General features: G+C 44.9%; 1 protein-coding gene across 5 annotated transcripts in view; it reads right to left on the reverse strand.

The window, feature by feature from the left end:
* Positions 1 to 20,414, reverse strand: part of TMEM127 (transmembrane protein 127) — a 33,353-nt gene that overhangs the window by 2,988 nt on the left and 9,951 nt on the right. The window contains exons 1-7 of one of the 5 annotated variants that reach the window (XM_078769935.1): positions 17,489 to 17,588; positions 16,297 to 17,052; positions 16,048 to 16,215; positions 7,883 to 8,016; positions 6,599 to 6,717; positions 5,356 to 5,499; positions 2,096 to 2,241 (exon numbers count right to left, since the gene is read on the reverse strand). In XM_078769935.1, coding sequence (XP_078626061.1) covers positions 2,096 to 2,241; positions 5,356 to 5,499; positions 6,599 to 6,717; positions 7,883 to 8,016; positions 16,048 to 16,215; positions 16,297 to 17,044 — 1,459 coding nt within the window. In that variant the 5' untranslated portion in view covers positions 17,045 to 17,052; positions 17,489 to 17,588. Of the gene's footprint in view, positions 1 to 2,095; positions 2,242 to 5,355; positions 5,500 to 6,598; positions 6,718 to 7,882; positions 8,017 to 16,047; positions 16,216 to 16,296; positions 17,227 to 17,488; positions 17,589 to 20,414 lie in introns of those variants that run through there. The other 4 variants (XM_068099091.2, XM_078769936.1, XM_068099099.2 and 1 more) reach the window with 4 other exon arrangements.

Below are 20,414 nucleotides of genomic sequence, written 5' to 3' on the forward strand. Positions count from 1 at the left end.
TTCTCATTTGACAAACCAGGATTCGGTTCCTGCATGGAAATCTAGTCTGGGTCATGCACCAGTTTAAAAGGTTCAAACGAGACTGACATGCAGCTCGAAACATTAAGCCCTCGGAGTCGGTGGCAGTGCTGAGAGCCCGGTATGGCGACTGCTTTCACAACACTTATCTGCCACCTGGTGACCGACTTTAATGGAATAGATTGGGATTAAGAAGTCACCGAGCATCAGTGTTAGTGATCATGCCTCTTATTACCTCCGCACCGAAGCTGGACGGAGGTTATTTTCACCCCTGTCTGTTTGTGTAGGATATCTCAAAAAGGTTGTGGACGAATTCGGATGAAATTTGGTGGACAGGTTGGGTATGTGACAGGAAAAATTCATTAGATTTTGGTGAAGATCTGCATCCAGATACTATTTTTTAGTGATTCTTCACCATTGAGAGGCCAAAAACGATATACGATATGTATATATATTCGCACGATATCTCAAAACGTGGACGGATTTGGCCGAAACTTGGTGGATGAGTTGGTTAGGCGACAAGAACAAGCCAATTAAATTTTGGTTCAGGAGGTGGTGGGGGTAAGTGTTCTACCGTGTGTAATTCTAGTTATTATTAGTCCGCAACTGGTTTCACCGGAGGGGACTACAGGCTTGCTCTCCGTCCTTCCGTCCGTCCGTCCCACCTGTGGCTTTCCAGACTTATCTCCCATACCCTCGAACATATTCAACTGAAACTTGGTACACGGCTTTATTTTGATCAGTTACAGAAACCGCAAATTATGTGGCTTTGTATACCTAAAACAATTTGTCCGACTGTATATGGCTCACAATTGCTGAGTGTTTGGAACAAGAACATTCTTTGGGACCAGTAGGAGCCGTGTACTACAAAGTAATTCTCCCTCTTATTATTTATTTATTATTTTGTATGCAGCCTGCAGTCGCTGGTTGCATCATTGCTGGGTGCACAGCTGTGCTAATTATGCATTGCACCCCGTTTCCAGGAAGTTGTTTACCCACATGGTGTTATTTAACAGAATGACGGGCTCAAACTCAAGACCCTAAGATCTTTAACGAGCTACTTTGACCGTTAAGCCAATACCAGGCTTATCATTCCTCTGACAAAATCACACTTGCATTAGGGTTTCCGTGTTTGCTTTGAAATGTTCAAATAATTGCAAAATGCACTCAGAAAAGATTACTGAAGTTGATGTAACTTTAAAAAAAGACAAATCGGATTAAAACCCCTGAAAATGTTGAAGAAACCCAAAACGGTCAATAATTATCTATCTATAATTCCAGCAATCTCTGTGTGTCTGTGTGTCTGTGTGTCTGTGTGTTTGTCTGTGACCGCTGTTTCTCGACAACTACCGGTCCGATATACTTGAAACTTGCCAGGTATATTGCTGGGGACCCGAGGATGTGCCTTTTCAAGGTTTGAAATTAATCGGACAAGTACTTACCGAGCTATGGCGATTTAGCCGTTCGCCGTTCGCTTTGGCGTTGCGAATGGACCAAACCATTGCATGTAAATAGAGGGGGGGGTTCTGTGGTCGTTGCGAATGGACCAAACCATTCATGTAAATAGAGGGGGGGGGGGGGTTCTGTGGTCGTTACTGCCACGTGGTTTCAAAGTTTTTTTTTGTTGTTGTTGTTTGCACGCATGTTTTTTTGCACCCACGTACGGGCACGCCCTAGGATGTTTACACACACACACCCCTACACAAATTTTTTTTTTTTTTTTTTTGGGCAAGGAACGGGCACCCACGTACGGGCACGTCCTAGCTTATATATAGTACGGGCATGCCCTAGTATACCATAATGACAGACACTAGGAACTAGAATGGCACTCGGCATCTGAGCGCATACCTCCGCTAGGCTGAGCAGTTTACGTTTTGTATCGCACTGTTGGGCCGGATCTGGATCTGGACCTGAACCAACATGTAATTGGCTTATTCTTGTCACACACCCAACCTGTCCACTGAGTTTTGTCTGAATCCGTCTAACTTTTTGAATAATCCTGCTCACAGACAAACAAACAGGGGTGAAAACATATCCTCTGTCTGCCTTCGGTGGTGGATGTAAGAAATAAGCTTACCCAGGAAAACCTTTTCTTTTCCGACAGAGTAAGCACCGATGACCAGTAGGGTTTCAGGGTCCTGGCAGATTGCAGCCTCGCACCTCTGAACCACAAAGTCCACGGCCTGCTCTTGTGGGGGAAACTCGTATTTTGGATTACAGTACCTGGAGAATAACAGGTGGAGGTGAAGAAACGAAAGAGTGGGTTATGGTGGGTGCCAAGAGGCAGATTTTATGTAATACATGGAGATGGTGAGGGGCCCAGCACACGATTGAACATTAGCATAACATTGCACAAGGTCCACTTGGTCTAAAAATGAAGTAAATCCTGCAAAATACTATAAATGAGGTGGGACATCATCATCATCATGCTCCCCCTTGTGTTTTATACCTCTCCCCCCCCCACGCCTCCTCCCCCCAAGCCCTCTCCCTCCCACACTTCTCCCTGCTCTCAAATGTTGTGGTTGTGTGCTTCCCCTTCTCTCCCCATCTTGGCTTCCGCTCCCTCTTTTTGTATATTTTGTTGGTCTGGTTGATTTGTTTGTGAAATAAATGTTAGCTCTTTCACGAGCCTCGATTCAGTATACAAAAAAAAAAAAAAAATCTCTATAGAGAGTGTCGGTTCTGCCGAAGCAGTTTCTTGGCTGGGGTTACAATCCTGGATGAGCCGCTACTCGGACGCAGGATACTTGGACCAAGTGGGTGGGAATTTGGTCAAGGTGCCGGCGAGAGTTCACCTACTCTTCACGAAGGATACAGTGGGATCTTTAACGGCCAACAACAAATTCAAGCAAACATGCCCATTTGACGTCCATCCGAAGGACGGCACACACAGATGAATCATCCTGCCAGTGAAACACCGGGATGACAGTTTATAGCTGGGTCGAGATTCAAACCCAGGCTGGACAGCTTAGAACCGAGTGTGCGTACCTGTTGGCCATCCTGTCAGCCCCCAGGGTTCTGTTTATGGCATCACATTGACTACGTGAGTGGAGGGAGTCAAAAATGCAGGAATGAAGGTGGCCTTATTCGCCATGACCCAAACCATTGCCGAGGGAGGAGCAGAAGCATGACCAGAGTAGGACGACTGGAACGGAATCAAAACTAGTCCTCAGAGATCAGGATGTTTGAAACCAGGAAAGACTTGACATTGGCAGCAATGATGGATTCCACGGCTTTCCTTACATTTAGAAGTAAGCATGCTGGTCTGCAGTTGAAACGGCTTTCTTGTGGATGGGAGTTACTTTTTTCCGACTTCCGGCCATAGGGGAAGGCGGTCAACAAAACTCAGGACAAAGAGCACGGACAAAGAAGCAAGAACAGCAGAGCAGGATTTGACACATGGGCATCGATGCCAACCTGCTAGTTACATTGGCAAAGACACGACTACCTCTCCAACTCAAAGAATGTGTGGTTTCCTGCGGTCTTGACCTGAAATGGCTCGTCATGACTAACTGAATGTGGATTCATCTCCAAAGAATACAATGTCCTTATTCCCACGTTTGCGGCCCTCTGCCGTTATCAACCTATGGGTTTGGTTCCCTGTTCTCAGCAGCAGTTGTTAGGCTGCCTGTGCTACCATGCCTGTGGCTACACCAAGGCTCGACATTAACGGTTGCCCGGCGCAACCAAAGTTTGGTGTCGGGCAACCAAATTAATGACTTGGTTGCCCGACCTCATTATGGCGTCTTGAACATTTATGCTTACAATGTTGCATGTGTGTGTACAAAACAATGCTTTGATGTCCAAAACGACCTCGTGGATCGATGAAAAAATTTTAACAGTAATTTGATCCGAGCGAGTGTACGTGTGCTGTTGGTATCTGCATCAGCGGGTTTGAGAAGGTGGAACGGAGACCTACCAGGTTTCAAAGTATCCACCCACCTCCGCGGAGCGCATGTACATGATGCTCGAGTTTATAAAGCCGAGGCGAGCAATTTGTATAATGTAGTTACGTGGCACATGGGTTTATGTGCCCATGCAAGTAGGTTTTCGGGAACGTTCTATGTGAAGGGAACGGATGAATAATGAGTAAGATTCAACCTGTGCCAAGCAAAATTTCACTTCATCTCGAGCGATCGTTTTCAGCATCTGAACCAACGATGCGTCAGAACGGGTTGTCTCAATTTGGGTTTGCACAAGCTAAAAGACAAGGTGTTGAAGAAGAACATCGAGTATCTTTCTGCCAAAGTATTTCTGCTGCCGGTATCTTTCCAGTGAGACCATTCCATGCATTAACTACTGAGTGAAAGAACCCTGCCTTATGGCATCAAGTCTCCTCTTCTTCACTCTCAGGCTGTGACCCCTGGACCTATCACTGTCTATGCTGTTGAAGAACACCGATGCACTTGTTTTGCGGTTACGGAAACATGGAGTTTCCCAATTATTTTTTTTCCATGGAATAGCCTTCACAATACAAAGCACGAGTTTCTGCATGCTTGGCAGTCGGTGAGTCATTGCTGGATCCACACCTCTATTACTGGGCAAAGTGCAACTGCCTGAAGAAAGATAGCTGTACAATGGTGTGGCACGTCGATTGGCCGGATGACAAAAAACAAAAACAAACAGCCCTTTTTAAGGCCATTTTTCCCTGTGAGAGCAGGGGTTAGCCTTGTGGGCCCCATGACAATCATGGTTCCCTTTTTGAGGCAATATTTTTATGGCCGGATGCCCTTCCTGATGCCAACCATTTAGTTGCTTCTTACGACATGCAGGGATACGGTGTACCTATTCTAAACCGGGGCACACACCGGCACGTTCATCCCAGCAAGCTGGTACTCAATTTGCCGACCTCGGAAGGATGCCAGGCCGAGTCAACCCCCCTGGCGTTAATTCAACGATCGACAGGGATTCGTACCCAGGATCCCAAGCCAGAACCCTAACCGCTAAGCCAACACCAGGTTCAACAGCGGATGACAATTCGGTGGAAATTATGAAGCGATTGTACTCTGGTGCAGTTTATCTTTCGTGTGATAAAGAGTGGCATTCCCAAATTTTAATGCCAAAAAAAAAGACGATATGATGTATTAAATTTAAAATAGAACTTCGCACTTCAGTTTCAGTCTGTGAAAAGCGGAGCTGCCAAACGTTAAATGGAGCGTCAGCTGTTACAATGCTACCTACAAGTGTCAGCGGCCATAAAGACTTAACTGTGTCTAGTAGACAGGACCATCAGGATAGGAAATCAAAATAAATCGATGTATTACAAGGACAATTTAAAATGGTGTGTTGTCAACGTTTAAAAAAAAAAAGTTGGTAATGAAGAAAACTTGAGCTTACGTGGTGTCAAGGAAGAGCGTCTGAATAACTCGTCCCACAAGAGACGGATGATGCTCCATGGCAGGTGAAGCTCTGAAATCTCCTGTGTGTAGGTGGCACGTACGATCAGGCAGTTCAAACAGCAGCATTACAGAGCCAGGGCAGCTGAAACCAGAGCCAGAGACAAATCTGAGATCGATATACTCAAACGAAAGGCAGCCTGAGATTTTCAGGGGTTTTTGGCAAGCAAAAGCACACGTCTTGGCCCAGATGAAAACTAGAGCACTCAGAAGAGCCAAGCTGAACAGTTTACGTTTTGCATCCCACTGATAGGCCGGATGTGGACCTCCAAAATTGAATCGGCTTGTTCTTGTCACCTACCCAATTCATCCACCAAGTTGTCAGAATTCATCCACAACTTTTTTTAAATATCATGCTATATATCATTTTTGTCCAATTTCTCAATGGTGAAGATTCACTTAAAATTTAAAAAAATTCTCATATTCGGATTCGAATCTTCACCGAAATTGAAACAATTCGTCCTCGTCACGCACCCAACATGTCCAAGTTTCGTCCAAATCCATCCACAACTTTTTTTGAGATATCCTGCTATATATCGTTTTGGCCCTATCTCTCAATGGTGAAGAATCACTTCAAAAATTATAGTATCCGGATGAATATGAATGAATGAATGATCGTTTTAAGGCCATTTTCCCCGCTAGAGCGGGGGTTAGCCTTGCGGGCCCCATGACAATCATGGTTCCCTGTTTGAGGCAATGGTTTTATGGCCGGATGCCCTTCCTGACGCCAACCCTTAGTCGCTTCTTACGATGTGCAGGGATACGGTGTACCTATTCTAAACCGGGGTACACACCGGGATCATTCATCCCAGCAAGCTGGTACTCAATTTGCCGACCTCGGAAGGATGACAGGCTGAGTCAACCCCCCTGGCGTTAATTCAGCGATCGACTGGGATTCGAACCCAGGATCCTAGGATCCCAAGCCGGCACCCTAACCGCTAAGCCAACAACAGGGCTATCCGGATCTTCACCAAAATCTAATCATTTCGGCCTTGTCACATATCCAACCTCTAAATTTTGTCTGAATCTGTCCACAACATTCCACGATCTTGTTCCTGTTCTTATATCCTGATATCCTGTTCACAGACAGACAAACAAAGATGGGTGAAAACATAACCTCCGACCACCTTCAGTCACGGAGGTAATAAGGAAGCTCAGAGTATGAGCCTCGTCAGATAACTCACTGGTTGGCTTCAATAAGTGTGATGGTCACACCATCCACTTGACATGGCTCATCCATAGGCAGTGTGTGAACAAACTGAGCGGGCACGCGCAGACGAAGATTCACCAGGTTCCCTGTGATCTGGAAATTAAAACAGGTCATGGATAAGCTCCAATCGGAAAATGTTTATAAAATGAGCAGTTCCGGGTCATGTTAGTACGTCTTGATCCATCAAAGATTCTTAACTCGAATACATCAATAAACGGGGCGGAAGGACAGGTCAGTTGGTAACATGCTCACGAATGGGCTGTCTAATCTAGGTTTGATTCCTCATCGAAAATCAGGGTGCAGTACCTCATCTTTCGACGAGGATGCGATGCCAACTACCCCATCTGCATTTACAATGAGGACAATAAAGATCGTGTGACGAGGCCATCATTTGCTGGTACCCTGGCTAAATGCCCTCCTTAGAGAGGTTGAGTTATAGATGTATAATCAGATCAAGGTAGCTCGCAGGATGGCCTCGACCTAGAGGTACGCACACTCACCTCCAAGCTGTCTAGGCTGGATTTGAATCTCGACCCAGCTATAAACAGTCATCCCGGTGTTTCACAAACAGGGTAATTCATCAACGTGTATGCCGTCCCTCAGATGGACGTTAAACTGGATCTCCCGTCTGAGTAAGCGGGCTATCGCGGACACCCTGGCCCAATTACAAATTCCTGCCCGAACCTTATGGTAATGTCGGGCCTGGCCAGCATGTTCGTGAAAGCCAAACTTCCCCTCCCCCGGCCAACCCCACAACAACCTGGGACCAATTGTGGCAGTTAACGAAAAAGAAGAATCAGATTAAGGTAATGGTGAGAATAGGGTTAGTAAATACAGAGAAGATAAATAAATGGATAAACTACAGGTATGATGGGTCAAATGGCCTGCTCCTATGTCTCCCATTACTTTCCTTGTATAATACGATCGAAAAATAACTCGCACACAGATTCATCTCAACATGCCATCTGGAAAGTCACGTGTCGCGGTTTGGTAATGAACTTAAAAAAAAAAAATCTAATGGAAATGACTTGTCTTAGAAATAAAGCATCAATCTTGAGGACCTATCAACATATGTACCAAGGAAAGTGGGGGGAGTAGACGGGAGGAGTTGAGGTAAAGAGGGAAAGAAGGCTGCAAGAAAGAAAAGGATTGGAAGGGGGGTGTAGGGGACACAAACAGGTGCAGGGGATGGGTTTTTGCATCAGCAACACGCAAATGCCCTGGACAACACAAAAAAACATTTAACTAAGTTAGTTACCTGGCTGCAGTACAGACGGTGATGGAACCGCTGAGAAAGGCCCACATAGTGGTCAGAGTGAAAATGGCTGAGAAAGTAGGCCGAAGAGTCTGGGATATCCCCATAAGAAAACGCATCCACCGAGAACCGTGTTCCTACAAAGGTAGACTGATTAGACAGGGGTTGGGAATGAATGAATGAAAGGGTAGAATGAATGAAATAATGTATGTATGTACGTGTGTTTATATTGTGGAAGTGTATATGTATGCATGTATGTGTAAATTGTGTAAGTGTGTATGTATGTATGTAAGTCTGCATGTATACATGTGTGTAAGTATGTATGCATGTGTATATTGTGTAAGTTTGTATGTATGTGTGTAAGTCTGTATGTATATATATTGTTGCAGTTGTGTGTTTTTACCAATAAAGGTTAATTTCCCCCTCATAGTTCAGTCACACTACAACACGTAGCCTCGCGATAGTTCAGTTATTTCATAGTAAATGTAAGCATAGTCCTTTTCCTGTGTTAGTTTTGCGTTGAGTAGAATAATGAGAGTTAGGTTTCCTTCCAATGCTTATGCTGCCTCGATACTTTGGCTTTGGCGCGAAATGCCACGAGGCAGGCCTGGACACGTCGATCAAGGGCGAAGGAAGGCGGGGAAGGAGTGACGGTAAGCACGAGCCTCCAATCAGGGCTCGAAGGGAGTGGCTTAGCACTGCGTAAAAAGGCGTGGTTTTGGAACATTCGATGCGGGCTAAGGACGTGGCAATATAACCCTTTTGCGCAAAGCCCCCACCTCAGTTATGAGGCAAGCCCGTGCGAGGACATGCGCTGAGTGATGAGCTTGAGTTATCGGTTCGAAGCGCTGAACAAGTTATGAGCCGGGGTCCTCTGTTGAACAGTTCTGAGTGCGCGGTGTTGAATTGAGTTACAAGTTAAACGCTCGGTTGAGCTTGAGGCAGATCCTCTATTGAGTTACGAGGGTGAAAGCGCGCCGTTGATTAATCGCGCTGTGAGGAACCGCCGAGCCGGGCGAGAGACGCGCATATTCGCCTGCCTGCCTTTGTTCGAGCTACGTGCCGCAAGGATCCTTCCCGTCTGCCTGCCTTCGTCGAGGGACGTGCTGTGACCGCAGAGGGCCATGCCGGGCGAGCTGTTCCTGAACAGAGCTGGCGCGTTCAGCGCATGAACATTTCCTTCCTTCATTCCCCCTGTGAGTGTGAATGGGCCCGTTGTCTGGAGAATATGCGAAGACTGTATAAGATCTGCCCTGTGTCTCTGCTTCTACCAATCATTGTAAATAATAATTATTAAATGTGTTATTTCTTTGATTCGACCGTTTTGTCCCTTCCATCTTTTGACAGCGTGTACGAATTATATCGCTCTAATCGGGTTCCAATAATAAGGTAACTGCACGGACCACGTGGTACGCCATCCGCTCGGACGTACTCAAATTACGCGTGGTTTGTGCGAGACTTTCGCGGCGGCGTAGGTATTTAGGTACGTGCGAGAATTGTCCCGAAACCCTGTCCTGCATCTGCCCGGGAGTGGCGACTCAAATCTCGCGGTTGCGACGACCCAGAAAGAACAAGGGGCTTAATCTCCCCTTGGTAAGGGAACGAGGGTCGCGCGGCAAAACCGTAACAATATTATATATGTGTGTAAGTATGTATGTATGTATGTGTATATTGTGTAAGTGTGTATGTATTTGTGTATTGTGTAAGTGTGTATGTATGTATGTATGTATGTATGTATGTATGTAAGTATGCATGTATATATGTGTGTAAGTATATATGTATGTGTGTAAGTCTGTATGTATGTGTATATTGTGTAAGTGTGTATGTATGTGTGTAAGTATGCATGTATGTGTATATTGTGTAAGTGTGTATGTATGTGTGTAAGTATGCATGTATATGGATTGTGTAAGTGTTGTACCCAATGTGTAAGTGTATGTGTGTAAAAGTGTTCGTATGTATGCATGCATGCATGTATGTATGAATGTGTATATTGTGCAAGTGTGTATGTACGTGTGCAAGTATGCATGTATATGTGTGTAAGTGTGTATGTATGTATGTATGTATGTATGTATGTATGTATGTATGTATGTATGTATGTATGTGTGTGTGTGTGTGTGTGTGTGTGTGTGTGTGTGTGTGTCCATGCAGGGGCGCTGTAAGGGGGGGGGAAAAGTTAGGATGATTCCAAGGGCCCTGCACTGACAGGGGCCCTAAAAATTATTGGCCTTTAGCACATTTCTTGTGTGGGTATCAGTCTTGCATCAAATAGTGAATTCCATACTGTATGCAGAAATATAAGCATTGTTTCAACCTCCTGGCAAAAATGTGCGCGCGTGCTTCATAGGGGCCCATTGTGATATCATTTCATGGGGCTCAAAATCCCTGGCGGCACCCCTGTGTCCATGTGTTCAGCTCACAAACAATACTGTAACCTAAGAGATAGTCAAATATGTCGAAGGACCCACAAAAAGTACATTGAAATATGTGTGTGCTCATACATGTTGCGTTTCCCTTATTCTCCAAATGAGTGAGTACAAGGTTCAGGAAGCTGGATTGTGCCGAAACTCGGCCCTGTGCCACTTGAGTAGTGCTAAGCTTCCAAAGTAAGTCTCGACAATGATCATGACAAAGACGACTTCAATCCTAACATCAAACAAACTCCTCATCCTTCTATTGGTCATTTTTACCTTCCTCCGTACACAGCAGGATTCAGCATGGCACAGCCCACTTTCTAATGAAATCGTTGTTGTTGTTTTTTAATGTAGTGCCCTCAGGGCAACCAAACCAAGGGGGGAAACGCATTGACGCCCTCAGGGCAACTAAGTAAAGACAAAGGCAGCACCACCCAAAATTTCCTAATCCAAATAGAACAAGCGTTACGCCTAGGTCCCCCGTCGGGGAAGTGATGTGAGTTGACAAAGTGGAACACACAGAAAACATGCTATGATATGATATTTTGCTCACAAGGGTCAGACATACATGGAGGCGGCCATCTTGGATTTTGACGTGGCGACCCAATTTTCAATAGCGTTCTTCCTTATGCCGAGATACACCCACACACCAGAAGGTACTTCGCTTATTTTTCAAGATAATTCGCTCACAAGGTTCAGACATATATATGGTGGCGGCCGTCCTGGATTTTGACGTGGCGACCCACTTTAAAATAGCGGTCTTCCTTATGCCGAGATACACCCACACACCAAATTAGAAGTTGGTACTTCGCTTATCTTTCAAGATATTCTTCTCACAAGATTCAGACATACATGGCGGCGGCCATCTTGGATTTGGACGTGGCGACCCAATTTTAAACAGCGTTCTTCCGTGTGCTTAGATACACCCACACACCAGATTAGAAGTTGGTACTTCGCTTATTTTTCGAGATATTTCGCTCACAAGGTTCAGACATATATATGGTGGCGACCATCTTGGATTTTGACGTGGCGACCCAATTGTCAAAAGCGTTCTTCCTTATGGCGAGATACACCCACACACCAAATTAGAAGTTGGTACTTCGCTTATTTTTCAAGATATTTATCTCACAAGGTTCGGACATACATGGCGACCCAATGAATGTTCAATAGCGTTCTTCCTTATGCCGAGATACACCCACACACCAAATTAGAAGTTGGTACTTCGCTTATTTTTCAAGATATTCATCTCACAAGTGTCGGACATACATCGTGGCAGCCATCTTGGATTTTGACGTGGCGACCCAATTTTCAATAGCGTTCGTCCTTATGCCGAGATACACCCAAACACCAGATTAGAAGTTGGTACGTCGCTTATTTTTCAAGATATTCATCTCACAATGTTCAGACATACATGGCGGGGGCCATCTTGGATTTTGACGTGGCGACCCAATTTTAAACAGCGTTCTTGCTTGTGCCTAGATACACCCACACACCAGATTAGAAGTTGGTACTTCGCTTATCTTTCAAGATATTTCGCTCACAAGGTTCAGACATATATATGGTGGCGGCCATCTTGGATTTTGACGTGGCGACCCAAGTTTCAATAGCGTTCTTCCTTATGCCGAGATACACCCACACCAAATTAGAAGTTGGTACTTTGCTTATTGTTCAAGATATTCATCTCACGTTTCAGACATACATGGCGGCGGCCATCTTGGCTTTTGACGTGGCGACCCGATTTTAAACAGCGTTCTTCCTTGTGCCTAGATACACCCACACACCAGATTAGACGTTGGTACTTCGCTTATTTTTCAAGATATTCATCTCACAAGGTTCAGACATACATGGCGGCGGCCATCTTGGATTTTGACGTGGCGACCCAATTTTCAATAGCGTTCGTCCTTATGCCGAGATACACCCACACACCAAATTAGAAGTTGGTACTTCGCTTATTTTTAAAGATATGCAGGTTACAAGGTTCAGACATACATGGCATCAGACATAAATGGCGGCGGCCATCTTGGATTTTGACGTGGGTTGCACCCACACACCAAATTCGAATGCGGTCCTTCACTTACGCACGCACGCAGGATTCAGCATGGCACAGTCCACTTTCTAATGAAATCGTTGTTGTTTTTTTATGTAGTGCCCTCAGGGCAACCAAACCAAGGGGGGAAACGCATTGACGCCCTCAGGGCAACTAAGTAAGCACAAATGCAGCACCACCCAAAATTTCCTAATCCAAATAGAAAAAGGTTCACGTGCTAGCTTTGTCAGCATTGAAAGAATGCAGTGGACATGCCATAACAGATGTACCTCATCACAAAGAAAGGAATCATCCCTTAATCCGTTTATCCTTGGTAACATGCAACCCAGTGCTACCTGACTCATGGTCCGGTTATCGGGGACTAAACCGACAACCCTCGCACGTTTTGCTAGTGGGGAGGGTAACTGACACCCTGCCAGGAGTGAAAACAACACCTGACAAAGGGCGGATGAGTTCCCTTCGAGAGCCAACGGCCATGCTGTACAGAGATGGCGTTTCCTAAAAACCACCCAATGGGGATAGGAAAATTAATTTTTCCACCTGGCCGAGTTACCCCCTCCTGCATAGTGGTCCTGCGAAGAGGTTTCCTTGTTTCAGGACGAGGTGAAGGTTTTGTCATTTTTTTTTCCTCCTCTTCCCTTGTCTTTCTTTGTAGGCATTTACATTCAGTGGCTCTCAGCCTTGTATGGGGCGAATCTCAATAAATAAATAGATAAAATAAATACATTCCCCTTAATCTTACCATAATTCACCAAATGTCCATCCGTCCGTTCGAAGGTACCGCAAAAACGGCTGAACCGATCGTAACGATATTTTGGGTGGGTAATCTTGGGATCACCTGGAGTAAAATAGGCTATATTGTTTTTCCAATTTCAGCTTTGGCCTCCAGCATTTTCAGGTTTGGACTCCCGCATAACGTTATTTTCCCGGGTACCACACAAACGACTGCACCGATCGCAACCTGACAAATGAAAACAGTTAAAAACAATGACCTCAGACAAAGACCTTTTATAAGGACATGGGTTGAATCCCTGCTTGAGAGAATGCCAACCCCCTCCCCGCCATCACGGTCGTCTCTCCAACTCAAAATCCCACGAGATATGCGGAAAGGACGACCCAAAACCAATTATCTTCTTTTTGATTCGTATATAAACATCATTAAAAGTAAATCATGACGTCGGCCAAAGTTCAAACGCCAAAGTCCAAACGACGTGAGTTTAATCTCTACATGAGAGAATTCCACATAGCTATTTGGGCGGTGTATACGCTAACAGATCGCTGTCTCCATCGATCTTGCCAAGGCCGTAACACCTATCGGCTCAAAATCCTTTTAACTGTTGACATGGTAGTTTTTACAATGAAGGAAACATTAACAATGTTGTTAAAAGTTTATTTTGTGATTAATTTGTGATTGGAGTTATGTTGTTTGGAATGAAAAAAGAGATATCGAGTTCAGGTAAATGACGACATGCCGTGATGGTTTCTACTTTCTAAACGTGAACTTCGCGGATCGCCATATGCAGATTCGTCACGGACCCACAATGTGTCTATACATGAACGTACCCGTTTGTTTGCGAATGGGTATGTTTTTCATGGAAGTCCTTCACGAACTTGCTGTCCATGTCTGACGTGTGACTGAAGGTGCTACAGGAATGTGGAATTTATTGGTTTCATGCTTTAGCATTCGCCATTTCTGCATTTTCTGTTTGCTTCTGGCCTCCCACCCATGCGTAGCACGGGTACCTCACTAGTCCATATAATAAAGCAGGAGTTTAGCGGGACTTCCTCAGTTTTGGGGCAAATCCCGCCAAACTTTCTGTGGAACCTTTTGGAGTCCCAGCAGGTGTCCAAAGGTAGGTAGGAGGTTTCATAAATTTCTCAATACAATTACGATTTTGAAATGCCATCGTTATGGAGCTGCTGCCGATCAGGAAGTGAACAAGATGACGACGATTCACCGATTTGTTAATATCTCAATAAAATCGTGATTTAACATTATATTTTGATATATTAATACCATCGTATTAATTTGTGATTGGAATGATGAATGATGCTGCTTGGAATTAAAATATAGAGATATCGAGTTTAAAGCGGATTGAGGTAACGACGTAAGGTTTCCATCTGTGACATCGGCGGATTCCCCATTTGCAGTTTCACCATTGACTGGATAGCGCAACATTCAGACTGGGTATGTTTTTTGTCCAAGTCATTTACGAACCTGCTGTCAATGCCTGACGTTCGAATGAAGGTGGCACAGGAAGGTGGAATTTATTGGTTCATGGTTTAGCATTCGTGGCTTCCGCATTGTTTGTTTACCTTTGGCCTCCCACCTGTGCGGGCACAAAAAGAGGTACTGCTTTTGCAACAGCAGAAAAAGTGAAATAAGCGGTGAAGGAAAATACTGGTGGAGAAAAGTCCAGTTTGACTTCCTGAGGATCACACACCGATCATGACTGGTGCTCTAGGAAACCTTCAGGAATCAAATCAATTTCAGATTGAAAGGGGCACAAATTGGCACAGAACAACAACTTGGTTCACAAATATTTACATTTAGAGAGCAGTTTGAGTCGAGCGGGGAAAACAAGAATCTGCATTGTGGTCAAAGACATGTCATTAAATGAGAACCAAACTCAAAACCTCTTTCCACGACCGCGGTTACCTCTTCCCCGTGGGGGCCCGTGTGGGCACAGGTACCTTGCTAGCAGTAAGATAAAGCCACTGAAGGAAAATTTTGGTTTAGAAAGATGATCGTGAAATTTTAATAACTAGCAACGGTACCCACCCTATGGGCGGAGCTTCAACTGGAAGGCCCAAATGAAAAGGCAAAATATCAGAAATTGAAGGCTTTTTTATTTTAAACGATTTATATGAACATCCGTTAAATCATATCACACGCAAATCATCAAAATCTAAACAGTATTTGTAGAATTTCAATAAATGCCACATCACTGTTCATATCGGTAAATATTATTCCATCATGTTTGGAAAAACTGGAAAATTGGAAAAAAATTGGAAAAACAATGTCGCCTATTTTACTCCAGGGGGTCCCAGGATTATCCACCCAAAATATTGTTGTGATCGGTTCAGCCGTTTTTGCGGTACCTGGGAGCAGACGGACAGACGGACATTTGGTGAATTTATCGTAAGATTGTTGTATAGCCCTGGAAAGTTCTCTTGAACAAGCCCGCTGCACGGAGACAGCAAATTGTTCTCCCAGGAGCGACTCAGAGTCCCCCTCCCAACCACCCCCACATCCTGAACTTCACAAAGTCAGGCCCACAAGAGTTAGAGAGAGGGAAAGGGCCGGTCCATGAGGACCAATCGGCACCCTGACTGTGACCATGCTGCCCTGACAAATCCGGGCAGTAGGGAAGATTTGGCTCCAGACTCGCGTTTGGGGAGGGGGGGGGGGGGCGGGGGAGAGGGCAGAGGCATCCCCAAGATAGTTGCTAATAATAATAGTAATACATTATGGTGTTCGAGTTTGAGAGCGAGTGACCCAAAGCTCATGGTGGAACTTGCGGATCACATTGTGGACAAGATTGGTCGACATGTATGTAACCTTCAATGAGATTTACAAGGACATGCGGACGGTTTCATGAGATTTTAGTTTACATTCCTGGCTAGATGACGAGCCAGGGCTCGATGCAAACGCCACACAAATAAATCCAGATATGGTTGTTAGTGGGTCCACACGGAGGTCAACAGACCTGGAATCTTCTTGTAGAAGGGACACTGCCGCACCACTCTCGAAGATGGCTTTTTCACCTGGGTCGGAAATCCCGGCTCGCACTTGGCAGCTCGACGCTGGCCGCCCCAAAGATGGCCCCTACTTGATGAAAGACTCGCTTCCAAGGGTGCGGTCACCTCGTCGACCCCTGAGCACACCAGCATAGTTAGTACAGTCACAGGCACCGCAATGGTAATAACATCATCCGAACTGGAATCGCAGTAATAACCTTCTGCCTGAACTGTGTCCATGACCTCCGCTCCATGTGGCCCTTGCTCTTCATTCAAGACCATGGGAACACTCGGAGAGGTGGTCATTTCCAGCTTGGGTGTGAGTCCAGGACAGGTGGTCATTTCCAGCTTGGGTGTGAGTCCAGGAGACCTGGTCATCTCCAGTTTGGGTGCGAGTCCAGGAGAGGTAGTCATCTCCAGCTTGGGTGCGAGCCCAAAGAAGACCCCAATGTCCATCTGCTTCATCTGTGATTTGGAGGTGAGACCGACCCGCGACATTTTGCTTCTACAGGGGGCACCAATGTGGCCACGAGGGTTGACCTTACGACCACGTCCTGTAGAAGCACCCTTTGCACCAGTTTTCTCAACCCGTACCCTCGCAGGTTGTGAGGCCTTCGAAGGCACCTGCTGGCTCGTGGTTTTGCCTCCAAGACCGAGGCTCTTTCCGCCGCGCTTACCTCCAGGCCGATCGGTCTTGCATGGAGACCGGAGCAGGGACAGCGCGTTGCCCACTCCGATCGACTTCGCGGGGGTTGTCGGGAAACCGGGCGATGGCGGAAGCATTTTACAGCATTCCATATCCGTCTGCAAACGGATTTCTCTCCAGTTCTCATTTCTTCCGCGTATCGTCCGTTTCCCACCGGACGGGCCGATTCTCCTGCTGTCCGCGTCTCCGTTTTCCAGCAATCGCCTCCGTGGCGATCTGTACTCCCATAACTGCTCCTCCAGGTCGTTTTTATCACTCATTCGACCCTCTTCGGACATATATGAATCCTGTTAATTTACAGATCTCCATTCATAACACAAGTTTACCGTTAATTCTGTAACAATTTCATTCACTGACAAGATCGTCCAAAAACACTTTCACCTACCTTGACGATTTTGGCGCCAAAACGTCACTTCCGATTACGGGGGAAATTTTTTTGTATAAAATGTTTTCTTTCACTAAATGCGAATAAATTAATGTACATTTAAATAGTAACACTAAAAGACGACAAACACAATACGTATAATAAACTGACGTAAAGTAATTAAAGGGACGATTCTCAGGCCATTCGTGTTTTAACTCTTGGTAATTTAAATAAAGTAACACTTTTAACTTGCAGCTGCAACTTTTTTTTTATTAACTCGGGTAGTCTAATTAATACAGCAAACCAGCAAAAATGTAAGAAACAATAACGAACGAATTACCTCAGTCGTTCTAGCGCTCCGTCTATACACCGCCCGTTATGGAACGTTAGTTTTGTTTTCGTTCGCGAAATCCGTTCCAAATCGTTGCGACTGTCAGGTTACTACTAAACCTCTCACAAAAGATCCAAGTGGTTAAAAATAGGGAAGGTTCTGTTACAAGGCGTGGTACCTCCAGACTCCAGTTAAGCTTCGCAGGCTTGCCCGGACAGATCAGGTCTCGTCTCTCCGGTCTCTGTGGTGAAGAATCAGACACTGTGGCCTAAATGCCGCCCTTCGTAGAATAGGGTGACACCCTACGGGTTACTGTGAACATCGCAGCGCGCAGGGAGCTCAAAGAATAGATCCACATATTTTTTAAAGGCCCGCTTTACGAAGGATGCAGACGGCGCCTTTTCCAGAATATAATATGGAGAGATGGGATCAAAGTGTCTGATGTGCCGGGAATCACAAGTCTGTTGAAGCAGAAGTACCCCGACTTGATAAATCGGTGCTAAGAAGCCTCAAATAGAGCAGGAAATCGTTGTAAAATTTTAGGGGAACATATTATGGCTACCATGTTCAAGTTGGGTACGTGGCGTATATAGAGCCTCGCAGTTCTGAGAGCGCCATTACACATAAAATGAAGAAGTGGCTAAAAAGATGCTCCGACTTGACTTAACAATAAAAGCTCAAATGAAGGCTCAAAAAAGAAGCGAAAAAGAAGAAGAAGAAGTATCTAAAAAGATGCTCTGACTTCTTGGCTTCCAATTTGAAAGTTTTCAAATCACACTCCACAAGCAGAATGTGATGATTTAGTACTGCATATACCATACCTTGAGGGTGCGGCAAAAAACATGGGGTAGATTTCACGGTGGAATAATTCCTTGATATATGGAAGGTAGTTATTGTTTTTTTCATTTTCAGGCTCAATCAGACAAACTGGAGATTTAAAAAGGAAAACTAGAACGGCACTCGGAGAGAGCATACTTCCGCCAGGTGAACAGTTTACGTTTTGTATCCCAGAGTAGACTAGAAAATCACAATACAGAATCACATTTAATCAAAATCATCCGTCCACAACTTTTTGACATATCATTTTTGGCCACATCACTCAATGGTGAAGAATCACTTTAAAATACCAGCTGGATCTAGATATTCACCAAAATCGAATCGATTCTTCCTTGTCACACGTACAACATGTCCACCAAGTTTCGTCCAAATCCATCCATAACTTTTTGAGATATCCCGCAATGTATAGTTTTTGGCCCTATCTCCCAATGGTGAAGAATCACTTAAAAAATGAAATAATTCTCATATCCGAACCCATATTCAGATCTTCACCAAAATCGAATCTATTTGTCCTTGTCAGACACCCAACCGGTCCACCAAGTTTCGTCCAAATCCGTCTAACTTTTTCAGATATGCTGCTATGAATAGTTTTTGTCCCTATCTCCCAATGGCGAAAAATCATTTTAAAATTCTAGTAGCCGGACATGAATCCGGATCTTCACCAAAATCTAATCATTTCGTCCTTGTCACATACGCTACATCTCTGCCAAATTTCGTCTGAATCTGTGTACAACTTTTTGATATATTGTTCACGAACAAACAGACAGACGGGTGAAACATAACCTCCATCCACCTTCGCTAGCGGAGGTAACTAGAGTTCATAGAGCACATCCCAGTCTTGAAAAACAAGGACCTGGGCGGGGTCTGCGAGTAGCAAATTTGATTGGTCGAGATTTTAAATGCCTCATAGTTTGTGGAAGTACTGCTAAACGGAAGGTTTTTTTTAAAGTGACACAAAGTCTGTTTGTAATCTACAGTCAAGTATATAATTTAATTTAAATGAAATAAAGATTTTAGAGGTCGTAGAAAAATAAATTCCACAGTCTACCACCATTGATATATCTTTTACACCACCTTATTTAATGTTAAATTAGTTATTCGTCCCTGTTGTTTGTGTCCTTTATAATGTCCTTAAAAACAGTGAGTTTCCTGTTTGGAATGATTTTCAATTTTGTTTGATGGGAAATTCAGAGCCAAGGTACTGTTAAACTTCAGGTTTGTTTTCCGCTCCTTCCGCATCCACTGCAGCGATGCATCGCCTTTCACGTATCAGATGCAATGACTCACACTGTCAGTTCGTTCAATCAAGGACCATTTACGAATCAGAATATAGTTAAACCCTTTGGGGAAAGAGGAAGAGATTGGGGTGGACAAGATGGATAGAGAACAAGTGAATCCTCTTGGATTGCGCTGAGGTTCGGGCATGGAATTTCTAGGAGGAAGTATAATTTGTATGCAATGAAAGTACATGTAATATGGGATCGAGTAAGATCGAGTAAGCTTCACCAGTGCGCGTGCGCGAATTTACGTCACGTCGGCAGCGAGAAGGCGTTCCCCAACACGAACCAATCAGGAACTGCCACGCCCACTTATATGATCTCAGAATTCCTGTGACAGGAATTAGCGTTACACTGGCTGGAAGTCAATCGCTAAAGGCGCTTCCTCAGCGCCAACAAACTCTTAGGAAGGAAAAACTGGAAATTTGGAAGGACGTGGGCTTTGGGTGTGGCTGTTAACAGGGGTAGAAAAGATCATCGTTTTGGATTGGGGTCGAGCTGAGATGGTGGTGAACAGCTGCCTTAAAGACCTGGAGGGAAGAACAGGATTGAAGAGAATGTGTAAATTAGTTCCAAAGGCGGGGAGAAAAAAAAAGGAACGAATGGGTGGAGGTGAACAGTGATCCTGAATTTAGGTATTTTCACCCGGAGAGGGTTGATAGTGGACCGTGTGTGGCCTGCAGAGAACTGGGGGAAACAAAGCATGGAAAGAGCAGAGAGTGCAAGACCAGAAAATAGACAGTAGACGACAGAGAGACCACAGACATGTCTGCGATGGGAAAGTGATAGGCCCATAGACTCAGCTTCAGCATAAGAGATTC

Source organism: Myxine glutinosa, chromosome 1 (assembly GCF_964187855.1).
Source record: "Myxine glutinosa chromosome 1, kmMyxGlut1.1, whole genome shotgun sequence".
NCBI lineage: Eukaryota > Metazoa > Chordata > Myxini > Myxiniformes > Myxinidae > Myxine > Myxine glutinosa.